Source organism: Psittacula echo (assembly GCF_963264785.1).
Source record: "Psittacula echo genome assembly, chromosome: Z".
Classification (NCBI taxonomy): Eukaryota; Metazoa; Chordata; class Aves; order Psittaciformes; family Psittacidae; genus Psittacula; species Psittacula echo.
Genome location: NC_137742.1, coordinates 37,042,124 through 37,068,367, shown reverse-complemented (window position 1 = coordinate 37,068,367; position 26,244 = coordinate 37,042,124). Strand labels below are relative to the sequence as shown.

At 38.3% G+C, this 26,244-nt stretch overlaps 1 protein-coding gene across 1 annotated transcript in view; it reads right to left on the bottom strand.

The window, feature by feature from the left end:
- The window catches only part of ADAMTSL1 (ADAMTS like 1), a gene marked incomplete at both ends in the record, with an annotated part of 432,351 nt that overhangs the window by 134,458 nt on the left and 271,649 nt on the right, over nucleotides 1-26,244 (bottom strand). Inside the window, 3 exons of the mRNA XM_080637755.1 lie at nucleotides 1,547-1,783; nucleotides 12,942-12,987; nucleotides 25,387-25,514. Of these exons, the coding sequence (XP_080493881.1) occupies nucleotides 1,547-1,783; nucleotides 12,942-12,987; nucleotides 25,387-25,514 (411 nt within the window). The remainder of the gene's footprint in view (nucleotides 1-1,546; nucleotides 1,784-12,941; nucleotides 12,988-25,386; nucleotides 25,515-26,244) is intronic.

Genomic DNA, 26,244 nt, shown 5'->3' with positions numbered 1-26,244 from the left:
ACTTTATGAAATCATCCTTTCTCACTTTTTTTTTTTTTAGATCAGTGGTTTTCATACTCTGTCCATAGTATATTGGGGTCCATAGACTGACTGCTTTTGTTACAGGTACTTTTCACTCTCTGTAAAAGGTTGCTAAAGAAACTAAGTTTATTATTAACTGACTTGAACTCACTATGCAGTTCAGTCTTTGAGAACTGATGAATTAGAAAAGTTAAAAATTACCTCTAGTAGTATTTGGTAGTAGATGTGTAAAGAGGAATATTTCATCATAAATGGTAGACATTAAGATGGGCATTTCTGGTATGTGTCTGTCTTTAACTAGCAACAAGTAAAATTGAAAGAATGCAATAGAGAAAGATGGACAGTTTTGGAAGAAGAAACAAAAGTGTTTTTTCCAATCCTGAACTACCTTTTTGTAGTAGCAAACTTACTTAAAGATCTTCTTAGAAACGACCAACTTTTTTATCATTGGATCTAATCCTGCTATTATAGCTATAATTAGACTGGCTCATTAGGCAATCCAGAATTTTGGGATACTTGTGCACTTGCCTGAGGTCAAGAGGTCTAGATGATTGCTTTCTTCAGATCACAAGTGAGATAAGCCCCAGTAACTGTCTACTCTGCTTCATTTACTGCAGGACTGCTTCTGGCTCAGAACAAAAAATCAAAGAGAAGAGAAAGAGGGAGAAAAGCTTCCAAACGTATATAAAGTGGCTGAAAATACAATAGAAGGCCAAAACCACATCAAGTCTACATAGATGGGAAGGAGACAGGGCACTAAAACATGAATCTAGACTCAACCTTTTCTGATATTCTGCTGTGTTCAGTATTAAAAAGAGATGATGCAAATTTCCTTCCCTCCATCAACAACTACATGTAGTTCAGAAGATTAAACTCTGATGTAGATAGGTTCAAAAGAGTAGCAAAATATAACTAAAAGCACAAAGGCTATATAGAAACAAATTAGGATGCAAATGAATTGGTTGAATGATGAGCAGATCTCCATTCACTGTGAAGTTTTCAGCAAACAGGGAAGCTGAGGCCTAAAGACATATAGCAGCTTGTTTAATCCTATGGCAAATCAATAGCAGATTTTCCAGCTTCATAGTTTAGTACTTCATCTTCTGCTGTGTGGTTTGGGACTTGAAGGGAGCAATAATCCTCAAAGATAATATTATTTCATAGACTTACGAAACTTTGGTATATCCAAACTAAAAACTAACCCATTATTTTCTTATGGTGCTTTCAAATGAGATCTGCTGCTGATAATACAAAACCTGATAATACTTTCTTCAAAAAAAAAGAAAACAAAAAAACCCCAAAACAAACAAACAAACAAAAGCCCCAAAGAAACAGCATAAAATGAGAAAATATCTTTTGAATTTGTACACCTCTTCCAAACAAGATAGAAGTCAACTTAAGAGAATGAAAACAGATAATTAAAATGAAGATGCTAAAATGATATGAGTATGAAGAAGGAGAGTAGGTGCATGAGAGATCTGAGGGGAGGAGTCATGAGGCTTTAGGGTAGGGCTTCTCTCCTTACTTGGCACAAGCCACTGATGCACATGTCCAGTGATTCAGTGTAGCATCGGGTCCCATCCAGAACCTTTGGTGCCAGCTCCACAACAAGAGCAGTTCCTTTGGCCTGGCACTTCAGAGAGCATGGGTTGTCGAGGTCATTGGAGACAGGAAGCCATTCATAAAACTGTCCCTGGTACTTGACGTCATTGTGAGCAGAGCACTGCTGGGCACGAAAATCACCTGCTTCTGGTGGACAGTCCTGAAGAAAAGAAAGAGGAAAAGATCAGCACGTCTGTTTTGGGACAGCCAGTTGCAATGAACTATAGGTGTCTTAACCACAGCCCTGTCGTGCTCTTGCTGAATCTCTTTCCACTTGTGCACATATGTGGAGAAGTGTGTGTGCACAGCCAGTCTTTTCCAGACAAATTTTCCTCTGCGATTGAAGAGAAAGAAAAAAGAATTACATTATTTAATTGTTTGTTTATTTGAGCTCTCCTCACTAGCTTTTTTTTTTCTTTTTTTGCTTCATCAGTTGGTAGGGTAATAAGAACTAGAAAATGTGATACATGTTTGCATTTCTTTAACCTAAGTTTTCATAACTTGAATAACTAGCAACTTACTATTATTTTACTGGGAAGACCATTAAAAAGCCCCTTTGTTAATCCTTCAGGAGGTTTGTGAGACATATAAATCCTACTCTGAACCCAGTACACCTGATACAAAAAATAAAGACCACTCATATTGCGTAAAGTCTCTTGTTGAAGAGAATGTATCACAGTATCACAGTATGTTAGAGATTGGAAGGGACCTCAAAAGATCATCTAGTCCAATCCCCCTGCCAGAGCAGGAACACCTAGATAAGGTTACACAGGAATGTGTCCAGGCGGGTTTTGAATGTCTCCAGAGAAGGAGACTCCACAACCGCCCTGGGCAGCCTGTTCCAGTGTTCTGTCACCCTCACTGAGAAGAAGTTTCTTCTCAAGTTTAAGTGGAACCTCTTGTGTTCCAGTTTATACCCATTACCCCTTGTCCTATCATTGTTTGCCATTGAGAAGAGCCTGGCTCCATCCTCATGACACTCCCCCTTTATATATTTATATACACTAATAAGGTCCCCCCGCAGTCTCCTCTTCTCCAAACTATAGAGACCCAGCTCCCTCAGCCTTTCCTCATAAGGGAGATGCTCCACTCCCTTAATCATCTTAGTTGCCCTGTGCTGGACTCTCTCCAGCAGGTCCCTGTCCTTCTTGAACTGAGGGGCCCAGAACTGGACACAATATTCCAGATGCAGTCTCACCAGGGCAGAGTAGAGGGGAAGGAGGACCTCTCTCGACCTACTGACCACCCCCCTTCTAATACACCCTAGGATGCCATTGGCCTTCTTGGCCACAAGGGCACAGTGTTGGCTCATGGTCATCCTGCCGCCCACTAGGACCCCCAGGTCCCTCTCCCCTACACTACTCTCTAACAGGTCGTTCCCCAACCTATACTGGAACCTGGGGTTGTTCCTGCCCAGATGCAGGACTCTACACTTTCCCTCGTTGTATTTCATCAAGTTTCTCCCTGCCCAACTCTCCAGCTTGTCCAGGTCCCTTCTTGCCCACACACACTTTCTTGCCATCATTTAGCATTGAAAACCATGAGTCAAGCTCTCAAGAGAGCAAGATGAGTTTCAAAATCATAAGGCTTCAGGCAAAATAAACATGAGTTCTTTTTATTTCTTTTCTATTTTTTGATCCTTGAAGAACAGTATTTCAAGATTTCCTGTACAAGCAATTACGCAGACTAGAGATTAATTGTTGGGTTTTTTTTTTTAAAGTAACCAGAATTTCTTACGTAATTACAGTAATAGAGAAGGTAAGCTTTAACAAAAGCATTAAGAGGATGAGAACTGTGATAAGAAAGTAAATGCTGGCAATATGGCTGCCTCAGATTATTAAAGTCCCATAGTCCTCCACCTTGCTGCTGTAAGGAAATCTGTTCCTCAGTGATACCTGGTCAAATATGAGGTGAAATGAATACCTGTCATAAACTTTGCTTGAGGACTGTAACATTCTTTTTCTTTTTAGAGAATCATAGACGTCTATTATAAACTTGATAGGGAAGTATTTTTATGTATATACAACCACATAACTAGACAATATCCTTTTAAGATGTTTGTATTCTCTGTCCTCAAACTACTTCATCCTATAGACATTCAAGTATTATTAGTGACAACTTTATTCACAGGTTTTCTTATACTCCAAGCTAGGAAAGTCTTGCTGCTACTCAGACAAAATATCTCTTCTGAGATTTAAATAAGCACCTCTATTTTTCAGACCTTTTTCTACACCTTCATTCATTAACACTTTTCTGCTTGTTTCTAATAGGGCAGACTATTACAGCTTTCGATACAACTGGCATGGGGGCTGCATGATGCTTTATGATATTGAAGGATCGTTGTTTAGCACTAAAGTCTAAAATAAAGCCTGTCTTAACAATTGAGCTTTCCAAGTCTCCTTTGGATATAAATTGTCAAAATCTTGGCTATGAATTTTTTATCTGTATACCTTTGGCTCAAACCCACGATAACCAATCCAGGTTCTCGTTCACCGTGTAGTGGCAATGTGGTCTTAAGCCTAATTTGTATTGCACCATCAGAGCAAATTTTCATTTCATTTGCTTTGTATTTGAACGTGATACAGGCCAAAACCAATGGGTCAAGCTCCAGCCAGAAGTTCTGCTGTCTAAGTACAAGGTAATAGTGTTCCTGCTACAGAAGGTTAAATGGACAAGGCATAAAAGAGAATATAAATAAATAAAAAAAAAAATTTTGCGCTAAATCTTCCTGTAGAAAAATACGTATCAAAGAGCAATAATCCTGATTTTTGAGGAGAGCTCACTGATCAAAGAGCTCACTGATCCTTCCTGAAAGTGGAGGTTGAAAGTACAAGCTCATAACTGGGATTTTAGTGCTGGAGGACTTAGACAATAGGCAGTTTTTCTAATCATATGTTATGGAAGATTAGAAAAGAAGAAAAAACAAGAAAAATAAAATAGATGCTGAACGTATTTAAGTTTGATTTTAAAATCTCTAGGAAAACTGTGAGGCAACCAGGTCCTTTTTCTGATCTGGGCAACCTGTTGACATGAGACAAACTATGGACAGCAGCACAGAGTGGAGAGAGCAGAAAATTATGTGGGAAATTCATTATTCCTCTATGGCTGTTAACTAGAGGAAAAGTGGTCTTTATGTTCTGCTTTTAAACAGAATGAACAAGACAGTTACCTCTTGACCCAGGATCTTTTTTAGCTCTATTTTCAAATAGAGAAGAGAAAGGCACAGAGGAACACTGTAGCCAAATTTCCTGCCGCAAAATCTTTGGTGCATAAACTTTTTTGATTTTTTCTGTCCATAAATGAACACAGTCAGGTCTGTTGGCTTGGCTTAGGCTTGCTTCGGAGATCCAAGCCAATCCTCTTGTTTGGTTCAAGCTTGGCTCTACCTTCAAAACTTCCTGGCTTTCAATAGCTTTATTTTTACAAAGACAGAAAGACCCAGTAAAGCACAAAACCGAAAGAGTTCATAATCCTACTTTGTGCAGTATTCAATACTATGTTTGTTGTACTGGATTTGATTTTTAAATCAAAGAAAGAAAAAAATGTACTGTCAACATAACAAGCTTTCAGGACCCGGCAGGTGACCAGGACTGATGTTAAATACTTCCAGTCTTTGATACCATGATCAAAATAAAACAATGGATTTATATAGTAGACCTTGTGTTTAAAAAAGTTTTCATGTGAAACTTGAAGCCATTTGAAGAATACATTCAAGCAGTCAGAAATGCAGACATACATACTTCTGTTGGCACACAGATACGAAAAAGGGTCACAGCCTGGCCCACCACTTCACTCCTGCTGAAATTCCAAGTCCTAAATCTATCTGAAGGCCTTAAAGATCCCTTTCCCTCAAGGGGGCAGATTTCCTTTCAGTTAAGAGAGCACATGTACTTGCAGCTACACCCATAGCACCTGCATAACCTCTGTAATATATATATTTTTTTACACCAACGGACAATATTAAAAAAATACCCATCATCCGAATATTACCTATCATTAGACACAGGTCACTGAGACTGAAAAAGTAGAAACTGTATAGAACTTGGCAGTACTTATTAATTTCTTTCCATTTTTTTTTCCTTTTTAGATTCACAATTTATTGTTTGTATTATATGTCAGTAGTGATCAGAACCTGTTTGTGCAATTATATAATGAAAGAGAGATATAAGCTTACAATCTATAAATGAATATTCTAGTTGCTGAAATAACAGATAAGACAAAGCCAGTGTTTTTTTGCGTATTTGTTCAAGCAGTAAATTTCTATTTTCTTCTAAACACTTCACACACCTCTATATAGGAGCTTTGCTGTTTTGAGGCAGTTTTCCTGTGCCTCATTTCTGCAGTGCTGGCTCACAGACTGGAGAAAGTCAGAAAAACGAAAGTCAGACAAAAAGGAAAAAAAAAAGAAAAAAGAAAAAAATTAAAAAAATGAGCATGTTTTCCATATATGCATGAGTCTTGGTGGAAGGGTAACCTTCAGAGCTGCCAGCTAGCACTGCTTCATTGACATGAGTGAAGTTACATTCTACTCCACCTAAGGGTCTCATCCTGGAAGCTACCTAACAGTATGTAGTTTGTCTATTTGCATAGCAGACTGATAGGCAAGAGTATGCCCACACTTTGAGACAATCATAAGTTATGGACCAAGTCAGTGTAGTGGTGTAGCATATCTTTGCATGGGTTATGTAGTTCTGCAGGGTATTTTGCTAACCACATCTGTATGGCCTGTGTTTGGCTTAGAGCACTGGTATCTGTCCAAAAAAGCACTACATTTCTGCTTCATGTTGCTCCAGCTTTGGTGTTATACTTAAATTTTACCGGTTTTGTTTTCTTTTTGAAAGTATCTATGGGCCCCTGCAGGCATGAGGAACCATTGTCACTGCACTCCTTGAAGAATCAGAAAGAACTAATCATCTTGAAAGTCTTGTCTAAGCCCATTTATCTTCAAGCTTCTTATTCATTAAGACTTTTTAGGGAAGAAAATTTCCACTGAATAGGAAACAACTGTTCCTCTAACTCTGTGAGTCCTAGACAGCTGCTACATGGCCTTTAGCTTGTGAAGGCTCATGAGATATTCCTGAAAGACTGAAGCCGTGATGGATACCTATAATCTCCATTCATCCTATTGGGTCAAGATTTCCTCCTCTGCAATGAAGATATGTGTAATTTTAAAGATGATCAGAAACTCCTTTGAGGTATGAAACCTATTTGAAAATAAACACAGGAGTTTCATCTTCACTTAAGCACCTAATGCTGGCCATATTGCTACAGCTTCATTTGCTTCCTCACATTTATTTGTTTTTTTCGTTTAGCTTGACCTCCTATTTGACCCTATGGTAATTCATAAGATCCACAGAGTTTTGCCATGTTAGATCCCATTCCACACAATTGCTATTAATCAACAAACCAGTGGAAAAGATAAGATGAATCCCAGATGCCTTTTGATGGTGATAGGTAGCTCAGATTTCATGGGACAAAAGAGGGTCAGGCTTTTTGAAGTTTACTTAGAGGGTGAAATGTGGAAGATCATATCTAAGCTGCTATAGATGGAAACAGTCAAGGAACCTTAAAACAGTTTACAATATATGTGCTTGTATATTTGCAGAGGCCAAGAATGATTTACTATACCTGGAGCTTTTCCTCTGCGCAACAAATGACTTACAACTGGAATACTCTGTGCAGCATCTGACAGAACAGCTTATTGAACCAGTTCCATGAAGTACACACAGCATTTCAGCTGCACCAATTTCCTTACTGGGAAAGAAAGCCTGAGGTCCTCAAGTACAGGCTTGACCAAGACTAAATAAGAACTTTAGAGAAAAATACAGAGACTTAGGAGATAGAGGGTTTTAATGGAAACTCCAGTTGATTTTGAAGCGTTGTTGAGAGCCCTGCTTGAATTAAGTTTCTTGCAGCCGGATTTTTCACTAGTGTATTCCTGTGAACTTCTAAATAGGTTAGGATGATGCTTAGCTGCTTAGATCCAGAGGGGCTCATCTATAGCTTTCTATGATGACCCCAAGACACTGCAATATTTGGCAGAGAGAAGTATGAGAGAAATAATATGAACAAAGTAAATGAAGGAATATCAGCAGATGCTTCCACTCTGTATTAAATAAACATGGAGTGGAGATGAGGGCTAAAACAGTCAGTGAAGTATAAATCTAAAACTTCATGAACAGTTGTCATTAGAAATGTTTATAAAATAGAATTTTGACAAAAAAAGCACCTTATTTTCTTATTTTAAAGTATATACCTATTTTAGAGAGCAAATAATTCAATATGTAGCCCTTCATGCCATTTTAAAATTTTATTTGTTCATACCTTTTAAATATTAAGTGTTGACAGTAGATACAATAACTCATTTTGGCTTGAGAAACATCTGAATATTTCAGTAAAAAACTAATACAAATATTAGATTATACTTCCCTAAAAGCACCACAGATACCACACTGTCAGACTGAAAAGAGATATTAAAATAATAAAAAATCATTATTATCAGAAATATTGAATTTAAATCTGTGAATCATCCACAGTCCTGAAGAGTCCTGAGCAGAGTCCTGAAATGCCACTGTGATGGAAGTGATATAGATGTTTGGTCTACAGAGATTCTTTATGCATTTACATAAAAAAGTTGCAGTGGTTTTGGGGGTATTTTTTTGTTCTGTTTTCAGGTCTGCTTGCTGAAAACGTAGCAAATCCAGAAGTCAAGGCTGCTACCATTAGGAATATAGTAAAATCACTTGGTTTTCAGTGCAAATAAATAATTCCTAGATGACACACTGAAGTTTTAAAATGAACCCATTCAGTGCACCTGTCAGAAATTAGATTGTAGTTAGTAAAGTTATTAAACTTCAGCATTTTTATAAACAGGCTGTAGTCACAATAAATGATCTGAGTTTGGAAGAATTGTCACTTAAAAAGTAACCTGACATGAAGTAAATCTGATGTCCCTAAGGAGACATGTGCAGTGTTTATACTATTTTTTACTTCTTTTTCTTTTTTCTTCTTTTTTTTTTTTACTGCAAAATGCAAACTGGGGGGTTTGAGGTTTGATTGCAAAAGACTTCAGATGGCATTTCTAGCCACCAAAGGGTAGAAAATTAAATCCTGATAATCATTTTTGTATCTCTGAAAAAGTTCTACCTGGTGATAATGCTTTTCATACACACAAGACAATGCTTCTGGAGATTTATACACTTATAAAAAGTTTGACACTTTCCAACAGGCTAGCCTTTAGTGCATGGAAAGAAGATAGTGTCATTTTGTCAAAAGTAAGATTGGCAGTATCAGGGCTGGTGTGTATAAAATGAAGCATGAGCTGATTAGAAACAGGGATGGAAGTAGCTTGTCTGAATGCAAGCCAAAAAATGGGGGATGTCATCATAGCTAGTATTTCAGCCAAGTGAGAAGAAAGTGAGGTATATATAAAAAAGAGCTGCAGGTGGTGTTTATGAGGTTTGGTGATCTGATTAATGTGATTTAGCATCTACAAATTTTATCTTAGGCTTAAGAGAACTGCTGTAAACCTTGTTGAAAGAGCTAGTAATGTTGTGCATCCTCCAGCATTGCCTATTTTCATGTCAAAGAGCAAAATCTCATGAGCAGCTTTATATGTAGCGCTCATCATCATGCTGGCGGATATAAGCAAGTACATGGGAAAAGAAAGGGCAAATGAGATGGCAAGATATCCTGGTACATAACCTGGAGAAGACCTGGTGACTAAGGACGTGCACAGAAGAAGGAACACAGAGCATGCTAGCTTGAAAAAAAACCCCAACCAACCACTAGAAAAATCCTATTTGCAGTTTGGAAATATCTTTTGTTTATTTTGAATAATGTTTAGCACAACACCACAGCTAGATGCAAAAACATATTTTTATTGCATTCAGAGTAATTTTCTAATGAAAAACAAATTACTCTCTCTCTCTCTATCCCATGATTATATTCTAAAATGGCTGGAAACATACTTGGAGTCAATATGAAAAGTAAGAAGAAAAAAAGCAGATGCAATTCAACCCTAAATCATCTTCAGATTCTCTCATTCCTTCTTTTACTATTTACATATGTGGCTTCATAACAAAAATCTTTCCAGCTTCTGATCAACACCAGGCAGTGCAAGCAGTGAAGATACTGGACTGGATTTGTTCTTTTAAGGACTGTTCAGAAGCTTTATAGACAGCAATATCAACCTCTTTTACAGTCTGTACTATGCAAAATGGTTCAGAATCCCTAGAATAACATAGGTCACTGAAGAAACAGACATGCCACTCTCTCCCCTTGCCTCCATTTTTCTTTATCTCATTCCTCTCCTCCCCTCCACCCTGTAATTTAATTTCAGGATGAATTAAAAGCAGCTGTAGCAAAATCTTGCAAATGATAGTGACTATGAAAATGTGTTCATTGCCAGATTCCAAGTATTCTTCCCATTCTCCAATTTCACCTTTGAAATAAAGAGTTTGCTTTCAGTATATGTGACTACCCATCCTTTCTTTAAGAGGACAGTCATATAAATAAAAACATGTCAGTTTAAAGAACAGTTTTCAGAAAACAAAAAGACTGATTATTTTATGAACAATAATGTCCTCAAGTTACGCACAAACTAATTGCAATGAAAGCTTATATTTAAGGACTTGCTGATTTCCATGAGAATAAAGAAGACATTTTCCACAATGCATGATAGCTAGCTTAATTTACAGAGGAAGAATGGGGGGATTTGCTCTCATTTTCCTTTCATGTAACAGACAAGTCATCTAACAGATGAAAACGAAGGTCTCATTGAGCCTGGAATTATTGCTATGCTGATTTTCAGAGTCTTTGTGGATGAAATCTTAAGAGGCAAAGACTAAGTTAACAAAAATATGGTATTATATGCCTTTTTTGGTGCAGAATTCTACAACAAGCCATGGGGTTAATGAGTTATTTCCAAGCTCCAATTTGTGTGTATGTATCCTTGAATTCTGGAGACAAAGATAGACATCCATTAAAGAGAAAGCATATGATTTTGTTTTACTATTCTGAAAGAGACAAACAGTACTTCAGTGGTACAGCTACACCATTCAGTAACAGAATGAATTTCAGCAGAGATGCAAATCTGGGATTCCCAAATTGCCTAAGGCTTCCACTGGTGCTTCACAAGCTATTTCGAAATGGTGCCTAGCCGCAGAAACATGGGCTGAGGATCACCACGTCTGTGGCAGGATCCTACTGGATCATGGTGGCAGTGCCCTTGCACTGACTGATGTTCTTAGTACTGGTGCACATTATCTCAGATTAGTAAAGACGATAAGTGAAAGGGCATAACATCTCAATCAGAGACTCAACATATTTTAAAAAAAGAAAATACTGTCCTCTGAAATCAAATGTCTATGAAATTAATACAGTCAAGTACTTTCCTCATGACACAAAACCATATTTGGAGGGCCTGCTCAAAGTATGACGCAGTCATAAGCTTGAGATTAGTTTGATTTACTGCTAGTTTAGCAAGTTTACTAAAAAGAAAAAGTTAAAACTCATTTAATCCTTTTATTAAGAATTAATTCTTTAATGAAGGAAAAGAGCGATGTAGCACAATCCACCCTCTCTGAAAAAGGGGTCAAAATCTTAAATGCTGTCCTGGGTCTTCATAAATCAGCGGCAAAACTGTCACTGATTTCAGCACAGCAAAGCACTTTTAGATTTTCAGTTTTGATTACTGAACCCAAGAAAACTTGGTATGAAGTAATTAAGTGAGCTCTACAGCTGCATGCCTCACTGCTACATTGGAAAGTCTGGAGCCAGTATTGCCAAATACAAGGTATGTAAAGGAATTGCCTGACAAAACTATTCAAGGTTTTATTTTGAAGGAAAACTGTTCAGGTGCAGATTTCCAAAACAGAACCTGAGCTAAAGAATAACATTTTAAAAAGTATTTTTTATCTTGGAAAGTTAAGCTCAGTGATTACAAAATAAGGGTTGTAACACAGGTAAAACTCTGTCCTCTAACCAGGGTGATCCAGGAACTGGCAGCAGAGAAGGATGCTAGTGCTTTTAGCATACACAAGGTCAGGTCAGAATGGGAAGGTGACTGTCTCAACACTTATGATTTCAAAACCCAAACAGAATTGATGGGTCTAACTGTAGTCTAATTTAGTCCAATTAGCCTTTAACAGTTTGGCTTTGGTTGGTTTGGTTGGTTTTTCATGTGTGTGTGTGTGTTACAACACTCAACTTGACTGGCACAAATCAACATTTAGATTCCCTCCACAATTGTGGTGTAGCCTTAGTTCCTCAGAGATGTAATTAGACTGTTAATCAACCAGCAGACCTATTTATTGATTCCTCTACCTGTTGTCAGTAAGTGAAGCAGATGTCTAGGCTAATAGGGAGCCAAAGGATACACTCAGAAGAAATTTCAGAGAAAGAAGTGTGAGAAATCTTGCTGCATGGGAGACTACAGCTCAGACAGACGCAGTTTCTTTCATTACGAACTGTGGTCTACTGAAGAAAATATAAGGTAAATATGAGGGAGTGTATTCAGGTTTTTAACTTCAACTTTTAAACTTCTTTAGACAAAGCATCTATTATGTGCTTCTTAATATGCCCCTATCAGGCATGAGAAAGTTTGGCCCAGTGCACGTTTGATTTCATTTTCCATCTTTACTGGTAAAACTGACATTTCTCCATGTAATTTGAGAGCTTTTACTATTCTTGGCACCCAATAAAACTTTCCGCATGAAAATCTTTATTTCCATTTTCACCAGTGAAAACACACTTTCACTTTCGTGAGCACAGAAGTTAAAGTTTCTTATTTTACTGTATTGAAAATGATATTTACCATATATAAACCCAAGACACAGCCTTTGGAAAGGCTAAAATGCTGGTGCAGGCTATGTAAAATTGCTTTTCTAAGACTTGCAACAAAATTACAATGCTGGGAGGGCACAGGTGAACAGAAACATATACTTACTAATTTGTCTTCAGTCCTTTAACAGCTTAATTTTCCAGCCTGAGAGACTGCCCAATATGAACCAGCTGGTTACCAAGTAATACTGGGAATGTGAGTGGTCTTGATTCTGCCAGGGAAGTTGTAAAGAGCAACTCTGAAGTTTCACTCTATTTGGAAAGGCACTGACTGCAATTCCTTCCAAACAGTTTTAGCATTATGCTATGCCATAATTTATCCATTTTTAAAAGACAGTGACAAAAGGTCCTATGGCATGAAGGCAATTAAGGTAGCTAAGATATTCTCACTGTCACGTTAGCAAATTATTCTATTAACAGGGACATGACTGTTGTTTGTGATTATTTGTATCATATCAAAGCTATACTTTACTTACCACATTACTGCATGTCCTGTACCGGATGTTTCTCCCTTCACAGGTCCTGTGTCCAAAAATTAAAACCAAACCATTAATAGCTTAATATGAAAAGCAAATACATAACATTTACTGTGTCAGCATCTTTCCTATAAGGATCTCTACCCCCCACCCCCATTTTCCCCAAAGTTAAGGGCTGTCTCTATATAGGTATAGAATTATATTCTATAATTCCTCAGTTTCCTACCTTTGCTTTAAAAATTACTTTTGAGAAGGAGGAATCAGCTTATAAATGAGGTTGGACAATGGAATTTAACTCTAAATCAACATCTGAATCACACTACCAATGCCTCATGCCTCCCAGCTATCCACAATGATTTCACAAGGGCAGTGGTCCGCATCTAACAAGGCACACACACGTTAGCAATGAGAGAGTCTGAGCAGCCAGGCTTTGCCTGCTGGGGAGCAACCTGTGTGCTGGGAGGAAGGAAATCTGTCTGCAGTGATGCTAAATAAAAGGATAGCAGGACTGACTTTTTCCAATTTGAGATGAGGGAAGGAGGAAAGCATAAAACTTCTCTCCAATCCACCAGCCCCATGAACTCCCAGATCCCTGCTGCCCAGCGACATCGGAAGAGAAGCTGAGCCCAGCTGAGGTCAAGGAGAGTGCTGCCCTGAGTGTGTTCTCCACGTCTCTCCTCCTTTTCACCCCCAGCAGATCCATACCAGCCCTGATGCTGGCAGGACTCCCAGAAGAAAGGTCAACACCCAGCTATCTTTTTAGTGCTCAGCACTGTGTATTCCGAGTATTTGACCTTAGGTGAAGTTTCATGTGTTTTATGAGTTTAGGCAGCACACTCTGAGGAGGTACTCACTATAATTCAGAATGCAGGGTTTTGATTTTAAAGATTATTCTTCAAAAGAACAGAACTCTCTACATTCTTAAGTTCTTTATTTCACAACTTCCCCCCTGCCCTGTTCTTTTTTTTTTCTTTTTATCTCTTTTTTTTCGCTAGTATTTAACAAGCGCATATTCTTTGAGGACTAAATGCCTATCAAGACTGAATTTTTGAATCCGAACCATTTTGAACTGCCGAAGAGAAAGGACAGCATCAGCATGCATTTGTGTTGTTCTTTTTTCCTTCTTTTCCTTTTTTCAAAAGATTTTTTTCCCATATTGAGTTAACCCTAAAATATCCTGAACAGTTCTTTAAATTTTTGAAGTCATCCTTTCTCTCACCTTTATCCACAAGACTTAATTGTGAAATTCTTCCAGTAGTAATTTACACCTTTTGAGTTCAAAAATCAGGGCAAAACACAGTTTCGCAAACATATCACAGTGATACAAATGATCACAAGAAAAGATAAATGAGAAAATAAACTCTATCACTTTTCCAGAAGAATTATAAGCAGGAAGGTAATATACTCTGTTATGTAATATCTGTCATATAAAGGATGCTACTAAAAGCATGATAGAAATACCACTAATTCAATGCTTTTGTAATGTTATATAATTAATTTGAGTAAATTTTAATCATTGCAAGCATGCACAGGAGCGAAAAGTGTGAACAGAATATCTAGGAAACAAAAGAGTTTTAGCAATACAATAATAAAAATTACATTCAGAATAGGCTCTGAAGTAAAAAAAACCTAAAAAATCCCCAAGAACACCCCCTCCACCACCACTATCCCAGTCATTTCTAAGCAACACAGACAAGCTGGTACAAACACTGTGGTGCAGGCCAAACCTGTTTGCATTCTACTGCATTCAATGGAGTTACTGTTGATTTACACCAATACGTAGCAGAGAAAAAAAGTATATTATCCAGCATTCAGGCAGTCCTAGTGCATGCCTTGTACACCACACTGAACAGCTTGCTGAATCTTGATACATGTCCCATCTGTCTCTCAAAAATGCCATACAACCCATCAGACGTCTCTTTGCTTCACACAGACCTGCTGTTACCATGATTTCAATTACTCTAATTTATTAATCTCAAAACCATTGAACTGCCAGGGAAACTTAAACTTCCTTTATATCAGTTGCCTCACATTTTCTTCTTTTGTCAGTTTCTTCATACTGCCTGTTTTGAAATGAAAAATATCACTTGTTTTTCACTTATTCTTTGCACTAGGGAAAAGAATAGGTACTTTAATTAGAAAAATACCACAGAGCTATCCAACTTTTAATTCCAATTTTCCCCCTTTGGCTATTAGCCAGGGTTGTTCAGAAAAAAATGTGCAGCTCTGGATGCAGCTTAGTGCTGTGATGACTCATGAACGCTAGGAACCACTCTTGCAAAACTCCACTTGCTGTCCCTCCAAGATCAAACTTTGGGGTTTCGTTGTTTAAGATCATTTGTTTCCCAGTTATCAACCATTAACCAAAAGCAGGCAAACTTCTTTCAGCCTGAACTGAGATATTTTCATAGTAGATTTGCAAAGTAGTGTTTGTGTTTCAGAACTATGCTGCATCAGAACAGTATTCCAGATTCTCTTATGCTCAAGTATCTATTTTGGATTAAAAATCATGGATTTGTAGGAGAAAAAAAAAAAAAAAAAAAAAAAAGGAAAAAACCCCAGCTTTTCAAGGACATATATTTTGATTTCTAAAAATAATTCTGTTTCTGACCCCATCTATGCTCAAAATATGTAAGCTGAAATCACCTAGTGAACTTAATCCTGCTAGAGTGAAATACACAGCATCTTGCATGACACCACGCCAGGCTAGGTTTTCTCCTAAGGCAAGTCCTGTATCTCTGTGTGGATATTTTGCAGAACGCCACAGCACAGAGCATTTCGTGGGCAAGGAAGAACCACAGCAGGTAAGTGAGACCATGTCATGAGATACAGTCACTACACATCCTTTCTGCAGCATATAAATGAGAATTTGTATCAACAAAGAGAACACAGCCAGTTAGAAAAGTCAAAAGTCACCCAAAATGGCAAGTTCATCTTGGACAACACACAAAGAGTGGGAGCAGTAAGAGGTACTTCTAGTCTTCTCTGTTCTCTATAAACTGCAGGGGATTATGCAGAGGAAAAAAGTAGCTGAAATTTTGGCTTGACAGGTAATTATTATCATGTGAATATGAAAGAAAAGCAAGCTATTGGGAATCATATTTCATTCTTCAAATGTAGTCACTTTTCTTCCAGTAAAGTTTCTTAAAAAGGTTAACAACTTTTAATATATTAAAATATTCACTTCTCCTTAATGAAAACAACCCAAACTCCTGGTATTTATTTCTCCAGGCTCCGGTTTGTAGAGTGACTTAGTTCAAGCTTCCCTCCTCAAAGGTCTAAAGTAGATGTGTATTTGTGCTCAGCTAGAGTTAGAAGCCTTGCAATAATCCATGACAGGAAGAACAGTAACCCCATGCCAAAGTTGTCTTTATCTGTAATTACCAAAGACGATGAAAGGAATATGCAGAGGAGGACTTCATCAACTCCTGCCACTCTCAGCAGTCATCAAAGTTTGAAACACTTTCCTTAAAAAACAAGTCCCCAGATAAGCAAGCATCTATGAGCCAGAGGTGGGTTATTTTTGTGGATGTGAATTTTGATGCAATGTTCGCTACATGGGCTTGAAAGTTGATGTAATGTTGAACAATCTTCATCTCCTTTATTTTCACAGCCCTTGACAGTCATTTTCTGGGATAGATACTGGTTTCTGCACTGTATCTGAGAGAAAAAGTATGCTGTGGGTCTTTTCTCCTCCCATGAGATCTTAGGCAGGATGCGTCAGCCCTCCCCTTTCCTGGGTGCCAGCAGGCATGAAGCTGTGCTACACAGTAACACCATCTTGCGTTTGTCTTCCTCAACCTCTCTTCCAAATGTTGCACAGTGTTTTATGATCTCCTTTTATTCTCAATACAATCTCTGGCTTAGTTCTTGTCTGGGGGAAAAAAAAAATATTTTTCTTTTTTCAGCACATCCTTTTTCCTGTAATGAAAATGTGAGCGAAGGCCACGGACACCAGATTGTTATGAAAAAGGAAAACGTATCAGGATTGCATTGACTTTATGAGTTTAGCTTTTCAAACGGTTTGGTTCTGCCCAACTTCATGTCTACATCACTCAATTGACAATGATTTGAAAAGATGTATAAAAATGGTGTCACATCAGGTTGGTGACCAGTCAGTAGTGGTGTTGCCCAGGGCTGAATTTTATGGTCAGTGCTCTTTAATGTTTTTATGAATCCTCTGGATGCAGGAATCAATTGTACATTGAGTAAATTTGCCAGTGATATTAAATTAGGAGAAGCTGTGGACCCCCTAGTAGGTAGAGAGGCCTTCCAGAGATATCTAGACTAAAGATGGGCAATCACCAACCATACGAAATTTAACAAGTGCTGGATTCTCTATCTGGGATAGGGTAATCCTGGTTATATGTAGAACGAGGGGATGAGAGGGTGGAAAGCAGCCCCATGGAAAGAGATCTGGGGGTTCAGGTTGATGGCATGCTCAATATGAGTCAACAGCATGCCCTGGCAGCTGAAAGGGCCGACTGTGTCCTGGGGTGCATCCAGCACAGCATCGCTACCTAATCAAGGGAGGTGACTGTCCCACTCTGCAGTGCCCTGGTGCAGCCCCACCTTGAGTAGTGAGGGCAGTTGGGGGTGCCTCAGTACAAGGACAACAAACTATTAGTTTGTCCAGAGTTTGACCAAGATGGCGAAAGGTCTCAAGTGCAAGACTTACGAGAAGTGGCTGAGGTTCAGCTTGGAGAAGGGTGAGGTGTCACCTCATGGCTGTCTACAACAGCCTCAAGGGGTTCAATGGAGAGTGAGATGCTGATCTCCTCTCTCTGGTGACCAATGGTAGGACATGAGGAAATGGAATGAAGCTGCATCAGGGGAAGTTCAGGTTGGACATTAGGGAAGGGTTCATCACTGAGAATGGCTGGTCACTGGAATAGGCTCCCTGGGGAAGTGGTTATGACACCAAACCTATTAGAGTTCCAGGATCATCTGAACAATATTCTCAGTCATACGGTTTAGTTTTAAGTAGTCCTCCTTTTAACGGAGTTGGACTCAATGATCCTCATGGGTTCTTTACAACTTGAGGTATTCTGTGATTCTAATTCTATGATTTGGCCTGGAAAAAAGAAGGCTTATGGAGACCTTACTGCAGCTTTTTAATAGATAAAGGGAGCTTGTATGAAAGATGGAGACAGACTTTCTACTGAGGCTTGTACTGACAGGACAACAGGCAATGATTTTAAACTGAAAGAGGATGGATAAGGAAGATACGGACGTAAAGAAAAATTTTTTTACGATGCAGGTGGTGAGGCACTGGAACAGGTTGCCCAGAGTTGTGGATGCCTATATGACTATATGTATATGACTATACCAGATGCTGAGGAGGGACTCTTCATCAGGGACTGTAGCGATAGGACAAGGGGTGATAGGTTTAAACTTAAACAGCGGACATTTAGGTTAGATATAAGGAAGAAGTTCTTTACTGTGAGAATGGTGAGGCACTGGAACAGGTTGTCCAAGGAAGCTGTGAATGCTCCACCCCTGGCAGTGCTCAAGGCCAGGCTGGATGGAGTCTTGGGTGACATGGTGTAGCACAAGGTGTCCTGGTTGGAGCTGGATGATCTTAAGGTCATTTGCAATGCAAACTATTCTATGATTCTATGATCCTATACATTATATCAAAGAGATGGTGTTAGAAAAAAGGAAAAAATGCCTTTGCTTAATACTTGGCCTAAACCACAACCCGACTGACTGGGAATTTGAAGGACAAATACATAGTGTTTCTTAAAGATGAAGTCTCTTTCTTGGTGACATAATTACAGAACAGCTGCTTGTTTATGGCTACCTGATTATTGTTGAAGTTGTGTTGAATCCCTTCTAAGATTTTGTTTATACTCTAGGCTATGCTGCAAGAAATAACCAAAGTAACCTAAAGGTAGCTAGCCCAGCTACTGAGATATCAAGTTGACTATTTGTAGCAGTTGAGCCAAAATACGATAGGGCCTAGAGAAAGCTAATAGATCTATTGGTCTCACAGAGACAATTTCATTTCAAATTCTGAAAGCTTGAGGAGGGGAACAGTTCAGATTTGAAAATTTTGTTGGGAATGTTATGCACAAACTTATCAGCTGCAGCTCCAACAGTGCTCCAGCACTCAAAGCCCTTACTCCGGGTAGTTTCTGCTACCCTTGGAATTTAAGGTTGGCATTATATTTACTCAAAAGTAAGGCAGATATTGGACTTTTGCTGTACAAATTGCTCAACAGAATAGAGTTTATAATAAATTTTTGCTTTCAAATTCTTCTTTGCATTATTCAGAGTCACTGAATGTTATTTTCTAAGTAACAGCTTAGAAACAGCTTAGGCATTAAATGACTCTTCCTAAACTCTCAGTAAAATATGACTGGCTAGTCCAATGAAAATAACAAAAATCAAATTAGAGAAAAAAGAAAAGAAAATGAGAAAAAATTGTCAGAATGCTTTCAGACTACTGTTTATTTTTGCATTTAGTCTCTCATGTTTGCTTGTCACTGCAGTATTTTTTGTTTCCTTAAGATATATTGAAAAGTAGTTTTAGATTTAAATTTGCACATTTAACACATAGTGTAGATACACAGAAGGCAATTACAGTTGCAAATGTTTTTCAGTTGCTCACTAGCCAGGAAAGGCAAAAAAAAAAGCAAGAATTGAAGAAAACAGAAACAATGGCAGAAAACAACAGCAAGAGGTCTCTTTATGGTCCAGGTAGAAAGAAAATACACTACTAAATCTCATCCGTCCTGCTGTATCTAGATAGCATCTAGAACATACTGCAGGCCCAAAAGTACTGACACCCCACATCTGAACATGCCTGAGCTCAGATTTGGATCCAGATTTTGCAGCTGGTCTTTACAAAAAAACCCCAAAAAACCAAAAACCAAAAAACGTGCGGAAGAGGAACCTACATTCCAGAATCTGAAGGGGGCCTACAAGGATGCTGGGGATGGACTATTCATCAGGGACTGTAGTGACAGGACAAGGGGTAATAGGTTAAAACTTGAACAGGGGAAGTTTAGATTGGATATAAGGAAGAAATTCTTTACTGTTAGGGTGGTGAGGCACTGGAATGGGTTGCCCAGGGAGGTTGTGAATGCTCCATCCCTGGCAGTGTTCAAGGCCAGGTTGGATGAGGCCTTGGGTGGCATGGTTTACTGTGAGGTGTCCTTGCCTACGGCAGGGGGGTTGGAACTAGATGATCTTAAGGTCCTTTCCAACCCTAACTATTCTATGATTCTATGTTTTGAGGAAGTTTGAAGTCCGGTCTAAATCACATGTGTTAGCTGAGCTCTACTGAAATGTCTGTGCTTCCTTATGTGCACTCTATTGCTTGGGGCTTTAGAGAATCACACCTTAACTTCTTTCTTATACGTAGTAAGGCTTTCAAGAACTATACATCATGCAAAGGCCTGGCTGATTTAATTATTTTTCATTTAATTTCCAGAACATATTTACTGAAAGAATTATGAATATACAAGAGCTTTTCCAGTGAAGCTGGACTTATGAGTGGCATATCATCCAAAAGAAGGCTTAACGGACATTTTTGTTAGGAAAGCTGACTACTATTTGTTCGAGCACAGAGTGTTTGGGTGAGATAACCCAGTGGCAACTGTAGAAATGGATTACATGGGAAAACTTCTAAAAAAACATTTTATATATTTTTCGCTACTTCACTGAGGTGCAGAAGCCTGAAATTAGAAGAGTCAGCACAATGTGACTAACTGGTTCTCCAAAGACCACCCAGTCACTCTACAGATTACAACACTAGCCTAGATTGTGTGAAATTTCCACAGCATAAAATTGACCTAAATTAAGCTAATTGAGCTAGTTTATTAAACCTAACATCCAAAGATATGTCTTGGTGGCTATTTTATTGATCAACCAAGTCAAACTGCAGTAAAACTGAGAGTCATTCACACAGGTTTACTGTTTTCATCCTGCACAATGCAGTCACACTGGGGTGAAAAACCCAGCTAGTGAATCATTTATTTCAGCTAATTTAGCAAGCAGAGCTGGTAGAAAGTATATTTCATGCTGGTGCATTAACTTGCTTGCATTAATAAAAGGCAGCCATGAGCTGAAGGAAAGAAGGGAGGCATTTAAAAAGTGGGGTAAAAAATATATTCCAGCAAGTAACAGAGACAATACCAAGCATCTAAACAAATCTGGCATTGTATCATTGTGACTCTCCCATGCATGTTCCCTCTTTTTTGCTTTCTTGGTGTTTTTATTGTTGTTGTTTTTGTGGGCTTTTGTTTGTTTATTTGCTTTGGGTTTTTTTTTGGGGGGGGTGTTTGGTTTTTGTTGTTGTTTTTGGGGGGGTTTGTGTGTGTGGTTTTGGTTTTGGCTTTGGCTTTGTTGTTGTTATTTTGGGGTTTTTTTGTTAATGCTGACTTTCTTCTGCTACTAAACATACATCCCTCATTTAATGGTGGAAAACCTCCACTCTATTCAGCAGTTTGTACATGGTTTCCCAGAGGTAAGAGTGATGATCTCAAACTTTGACCCCTTTACCCAGATTAAGTATCCATGAGACTTTATAACCAGCTTAGCACTGTTCTATAAGCTCACACAAACTGTTCCCCAGTTCATGCTTCAGCTGGGAAGAGCAGCAACAGATAGGGCTTCTAAGCAGATTGAAATAAAGCCTACTTATATGTTACTTGCTAAAATAATTTCCAAAACTCTAGGACGTCCTGCTCGTCTGCTACCTACAACCTTACTTTACTAGAAAGTGATGAATAGTTTGGAAGGTGATAGGAAAAAAAAAAATCACAATTATCTTCCTGCTTAAAAGCCTAGGGACAGTAAAACACCACTGATACTACTGCAGTACTTGTCAATATGCAAAGCACAATTCCAGCACATAGAGAATATTTTTAGCACCAGGATGGGTGAACTTAGCATATGAGAATTTATAATTTCTTTTATGATTTGAAAATGTATTCTGATACAAGGATATTAAATAAATGCACACAAATTTTGTATACCTAACAAGCAATCAGCTATTTATTACTCTGTTCAAGTTTCCTTGAACCAACATACGCATTTATTAATACCTGGCTTGAAGGTATGTGAGTACTATCAATTACTATGCTGAATGAAAAACTCCAAGCTGTACTTTGCATTAGACAGACCACAACACATACTAGCCAGACTGCAAGGAAGAGGGCAAAAACCATATTGCAGTGTCTCTCCACGTGCTCAATCTATGTATTTCCAGCATCCCTATAGCCAAAGTATCCAGTAGCTAATAAAACTCATCTCTCTGTTGAAGCACAACAGTTGGTAGCTTGGCCCTCAAGAAAAACAGGAGTGGTCTGTGGTTCTCCTCTCTACAGGTTTTGAATAGCAAAACAGTAATGCTGCATGGTAGCTCGTGGTGGAGAGGAGACATGTGAGGAGTTACTCTTTCTTGAGCTTTGTATAATAAAAACCCCTCAAACGTCCAACCTCCCCCCTTACCCTCCCCAAAAACCCCACCATTCCCTCCCACTAAAAAAAATCCGACCCTGAAACTGAAGGGCAAAGCTCTGGAATGACAGAAATAAATACTCCTTCATGCAATACATACTTAGTTTTGGAGACTAATTTCCAAGTGAGTTGAGGCAAACAACTGTAATATCAAAAGGCGGTCTGTCTTTTTGTGTAAATAACAAGAATATCTGAAGTTATAAAGAGCTAATGCTAACAAAGAGCATGAAAAGTCTCATGCTTTGAGGTTTAGCCTTGTCTTTATCTACTAATTAGCAAAACTTTATTTTCCTGGGGCTTATTCTGCCACCAGAGTTGCCCTGTGCTTTTTGCATGGGATACCAGAACGCATGGTTTACTTGGGCTGACAACTCCGATTGTCATACTTATTTATATTTAATATTTATATTTATATATATCACTGTCATGCTAAATGTCCCTAGCATAATCAAGATGACTTGTTCTAATGAAATATACTGCTGAACAGCCCCTATCCTTAAATGTGTGCCATCTAAAATACTAGAAAATAGAATTTCTCACTAACACTTTCCATTCTTTCATCACAGCTGCAAAGGCCTAACACAAAACATGTTCCCAAGACAAACAACACAAGCACTAACATAACCTTGGCAAACAAAAGCTGGAAAGAAAACTGGTTTCCTTTATTTTGCTGTATATACTAATAGTGTTTACAAATGGACAATTAGTGTTTGCATTTCTTCAAAGCAGATGCATTGGGGTCTTTCTTTTCATGCAATGGTCTGAGAGTCACCTCATACAGAGCTAAAAGATAGAAGACATTATGAACATTCTTCCCGGGTTAAGAAATGTTTAGGATTAATTTGTTCCAAAACATCTAAATGTGTTGCCAGTTTTCATTTGCCAGAAGCATCTAGTATCTTCCTTCACACTGACATTAAATTATACACAGCAAATACAAGGATAAACTGTACCAATTACCGAATTGTCCCAGAGAGGTGGACATTTTGTTCTAAACTTGCCAGGTTTGACGTACTCATGTGTACAGGCTTATTTACAAACCTTCAAAGTCTGGATTTCTTCCCTGCTCCCTCTGTGCCTTTTTCTTAGTGACTTAAAATGTTTGCCTAGTACATACATTAATAATTTAAAACCTTTATTTAATTAGGAATTGCATGCAGACCAGGAAAAGGTTAAAATTATCACACATTTGGTACTCTGCTGATTCCAGGACAAATCTTGATGTTTATTATTTACTAGCTAGTGGGAGTTGTGCATCTAATAAAGCCGCTGCATCCTATCCTGGACATGGGGCTTCCATGTCTGAATGGGCCAAAATTTGCATTTAGTTTCTTAAGGAAGGAAGCATTGTTCATGTACTGATGGGACAATGAAAAATGAGTACTGTGTGATTTATGAGTTTATTCCCTGTTTCAGTGGGGTAGCTTCAGGGACATCCTGAATAGTATATGAATCAAAAAGAAACAGACGGGGAGACCCTGCCCAGAGGAAGTGGTTTATATTCATACTACAGAGCACTATGACTACTACTGCTGCTAGTGTTGTGGGGATACAAGATTTTTCCCCTCTACAAACAGCTGTCAGTGAGAGAGCAGAGGTTTGGTCAGCAAACTCTTGTATTATTCAGATTCCCCGGATCTCCTGATATGCCTCGATTCATGTTTACACTAAAGGAACATACAGAAAGTCACTTATTTTCCCAATTCTGAAAAGGACTGGAAGTTCCTATTACAGAAATTCCTGGTTTCAAAGTGTTTGCAAAACCACAGTTTACAGTGGAACTAACAAGGGATGAGAATTTGTCCCCACATTTAAAACCCAAATTACTGCATTATTTCCATGGAATGGAATAGGAAAATACCTTTTATTCCACTGGTTTCAGTAGATGTCTTTGCCTATCTTCTCTCCTTCCAGCAGACTTTTGTGCACTAATAATTGCTGAAACTAGGACTCCAAACTGTCCACAGATAAAGCTAAAGAACACAATATTCTATTCTGATCTTATGGTTCAATGGCTAGTGCTGTTTATTGTCCTCACTAAAGAGTATCACATTTTAAAATGTCAGATATAGGAAACAATTTGGAGTGTATTGTTTTATTAAGAACAGTTTTATAAGCAGATGAAAGAAAATACGAAAGAAACGTGCAGGATGGAAAATTGCATTACATTTTTTACACTATAATATATAAGATTATCAGAGATGGCAGTAAGCCACAAAGATTGGGTCTGGACTTTTCCTTCCTATTCTTTATCAGAAATCTGTTAACATCACAAATACTATGTTTACGGCAGGTAAAGTAGACAGAAATAATATTTGCTGGAAATATTTTGCAGGCAAAACTTATATATACTATAGGGTGGAAATTATGTAAAATGGCTTGTTCATTTTCTATTGCAAGCTAGTAACCGGGGGGAAATAAAATCTGTCTGGGTACCCAGAATTCACCCTTGTACTGGGCCATTCTGCTTCTGCCTGCTGGGCACAGTTTGCTGGTATGGAAGACCTCCTGCCTGAAATTTAATTCTTAAGATAGCCTCAGCAGAATTATCCTTCTTTCTTATATAGCTCAGGATGCCATGTTGGGTCTGTTTGATACTTTCATAGATTCAGTGTAGTTTTAGTGGGGGGCTAAACCAAGTGAATTAGCTGTAATCTTGTACAAGTGTGAAAAGTCTTACTGCTTAAATAGTGAAATTGTAGAGAGTTTCACTTTTCAGTAGCTGGCAGTCTTGCAAGCTGTCCAAGCAAATTCTGTATCTCCATAGGTTCTCACTGTATTTTAAAATGGTGTTGCCTTATCAAACATGTTGGCTGCTTGCCTGAATAAATAATGAACCATGCTACTATAATTTTTTGAGACTGAGTTGGAAATTTCAATTTAGCTCAAGACTTCAACTGATTACTTCTTATGGTCTGACACACATAGGTAAGTTGAATTCTCCCATCAGTAATGTAAAAAGCATTCACCCACTTACTTGCTGCTCAGGCAGCGTCTCAGTGAATATGAAGCCCCTCCTCCACAAGTGCGCGAACATTCGCTCCATGAGCCCCAGGAATCCCACAGTGAGTCTTGGTCTTCCTCAGAACGAGCTGTTCTGGAGCTCTGAGGAGAGAAAGAAATTAAAAAATCAGGAAAATTCACTTAAAGGACAAAAAAATACTGTTGCTAGTTTAACCTTTCTTTTTACTGGATATCATTTTGGTCATGGAAAGCACCAAATAGATCTGTTATTCTCTGACATTCCTACTGATTGGCAGCCAGTTCTTGTAGTAGGGGTTGCTATATGAATTTGCTTTCATCCTTTGAGTATCATACTCTGTCTCAGTTTGAGACTGGTGATGACTATTACAAAAGATCACTTTGGAAAATAGTGAGGCATGGGATTTTTCCTGATTAAAAGGAAGAGGTGGCGTACTCTAAACATTAGAAATTTTGTTTTGAAGTTTTGTTGCTGTGTTAGGAACTGTGAAAGGGCTTTCCAAGATGCTCTTGAGGAAAAACAGAATCACAACATGGTGAATCAACATGATACAAAGGCATTCAGCATAGCGACTTTCATATACTCACCATAAGGCACTGAAACTATCATTATTTATCTGTCCAAAGATCTCCTATAAAATTTTCTGGACAAAGATTACCTAATTGTTTTATCAGTACTGTTTGCTAGGGATAAACCAGTGTATTTTATTAAAAAAGAAAATGCACACTACCGTGAGTCACAGACATAGGCAGTGCTATTCTTAATGCTAGTGGTTGGGTGCACAGAACTTTAAGAAGTTAAGTTAAAGAACTATAAAGAAGCATCAAACATTATAAGGAAGCAGCAGTGATG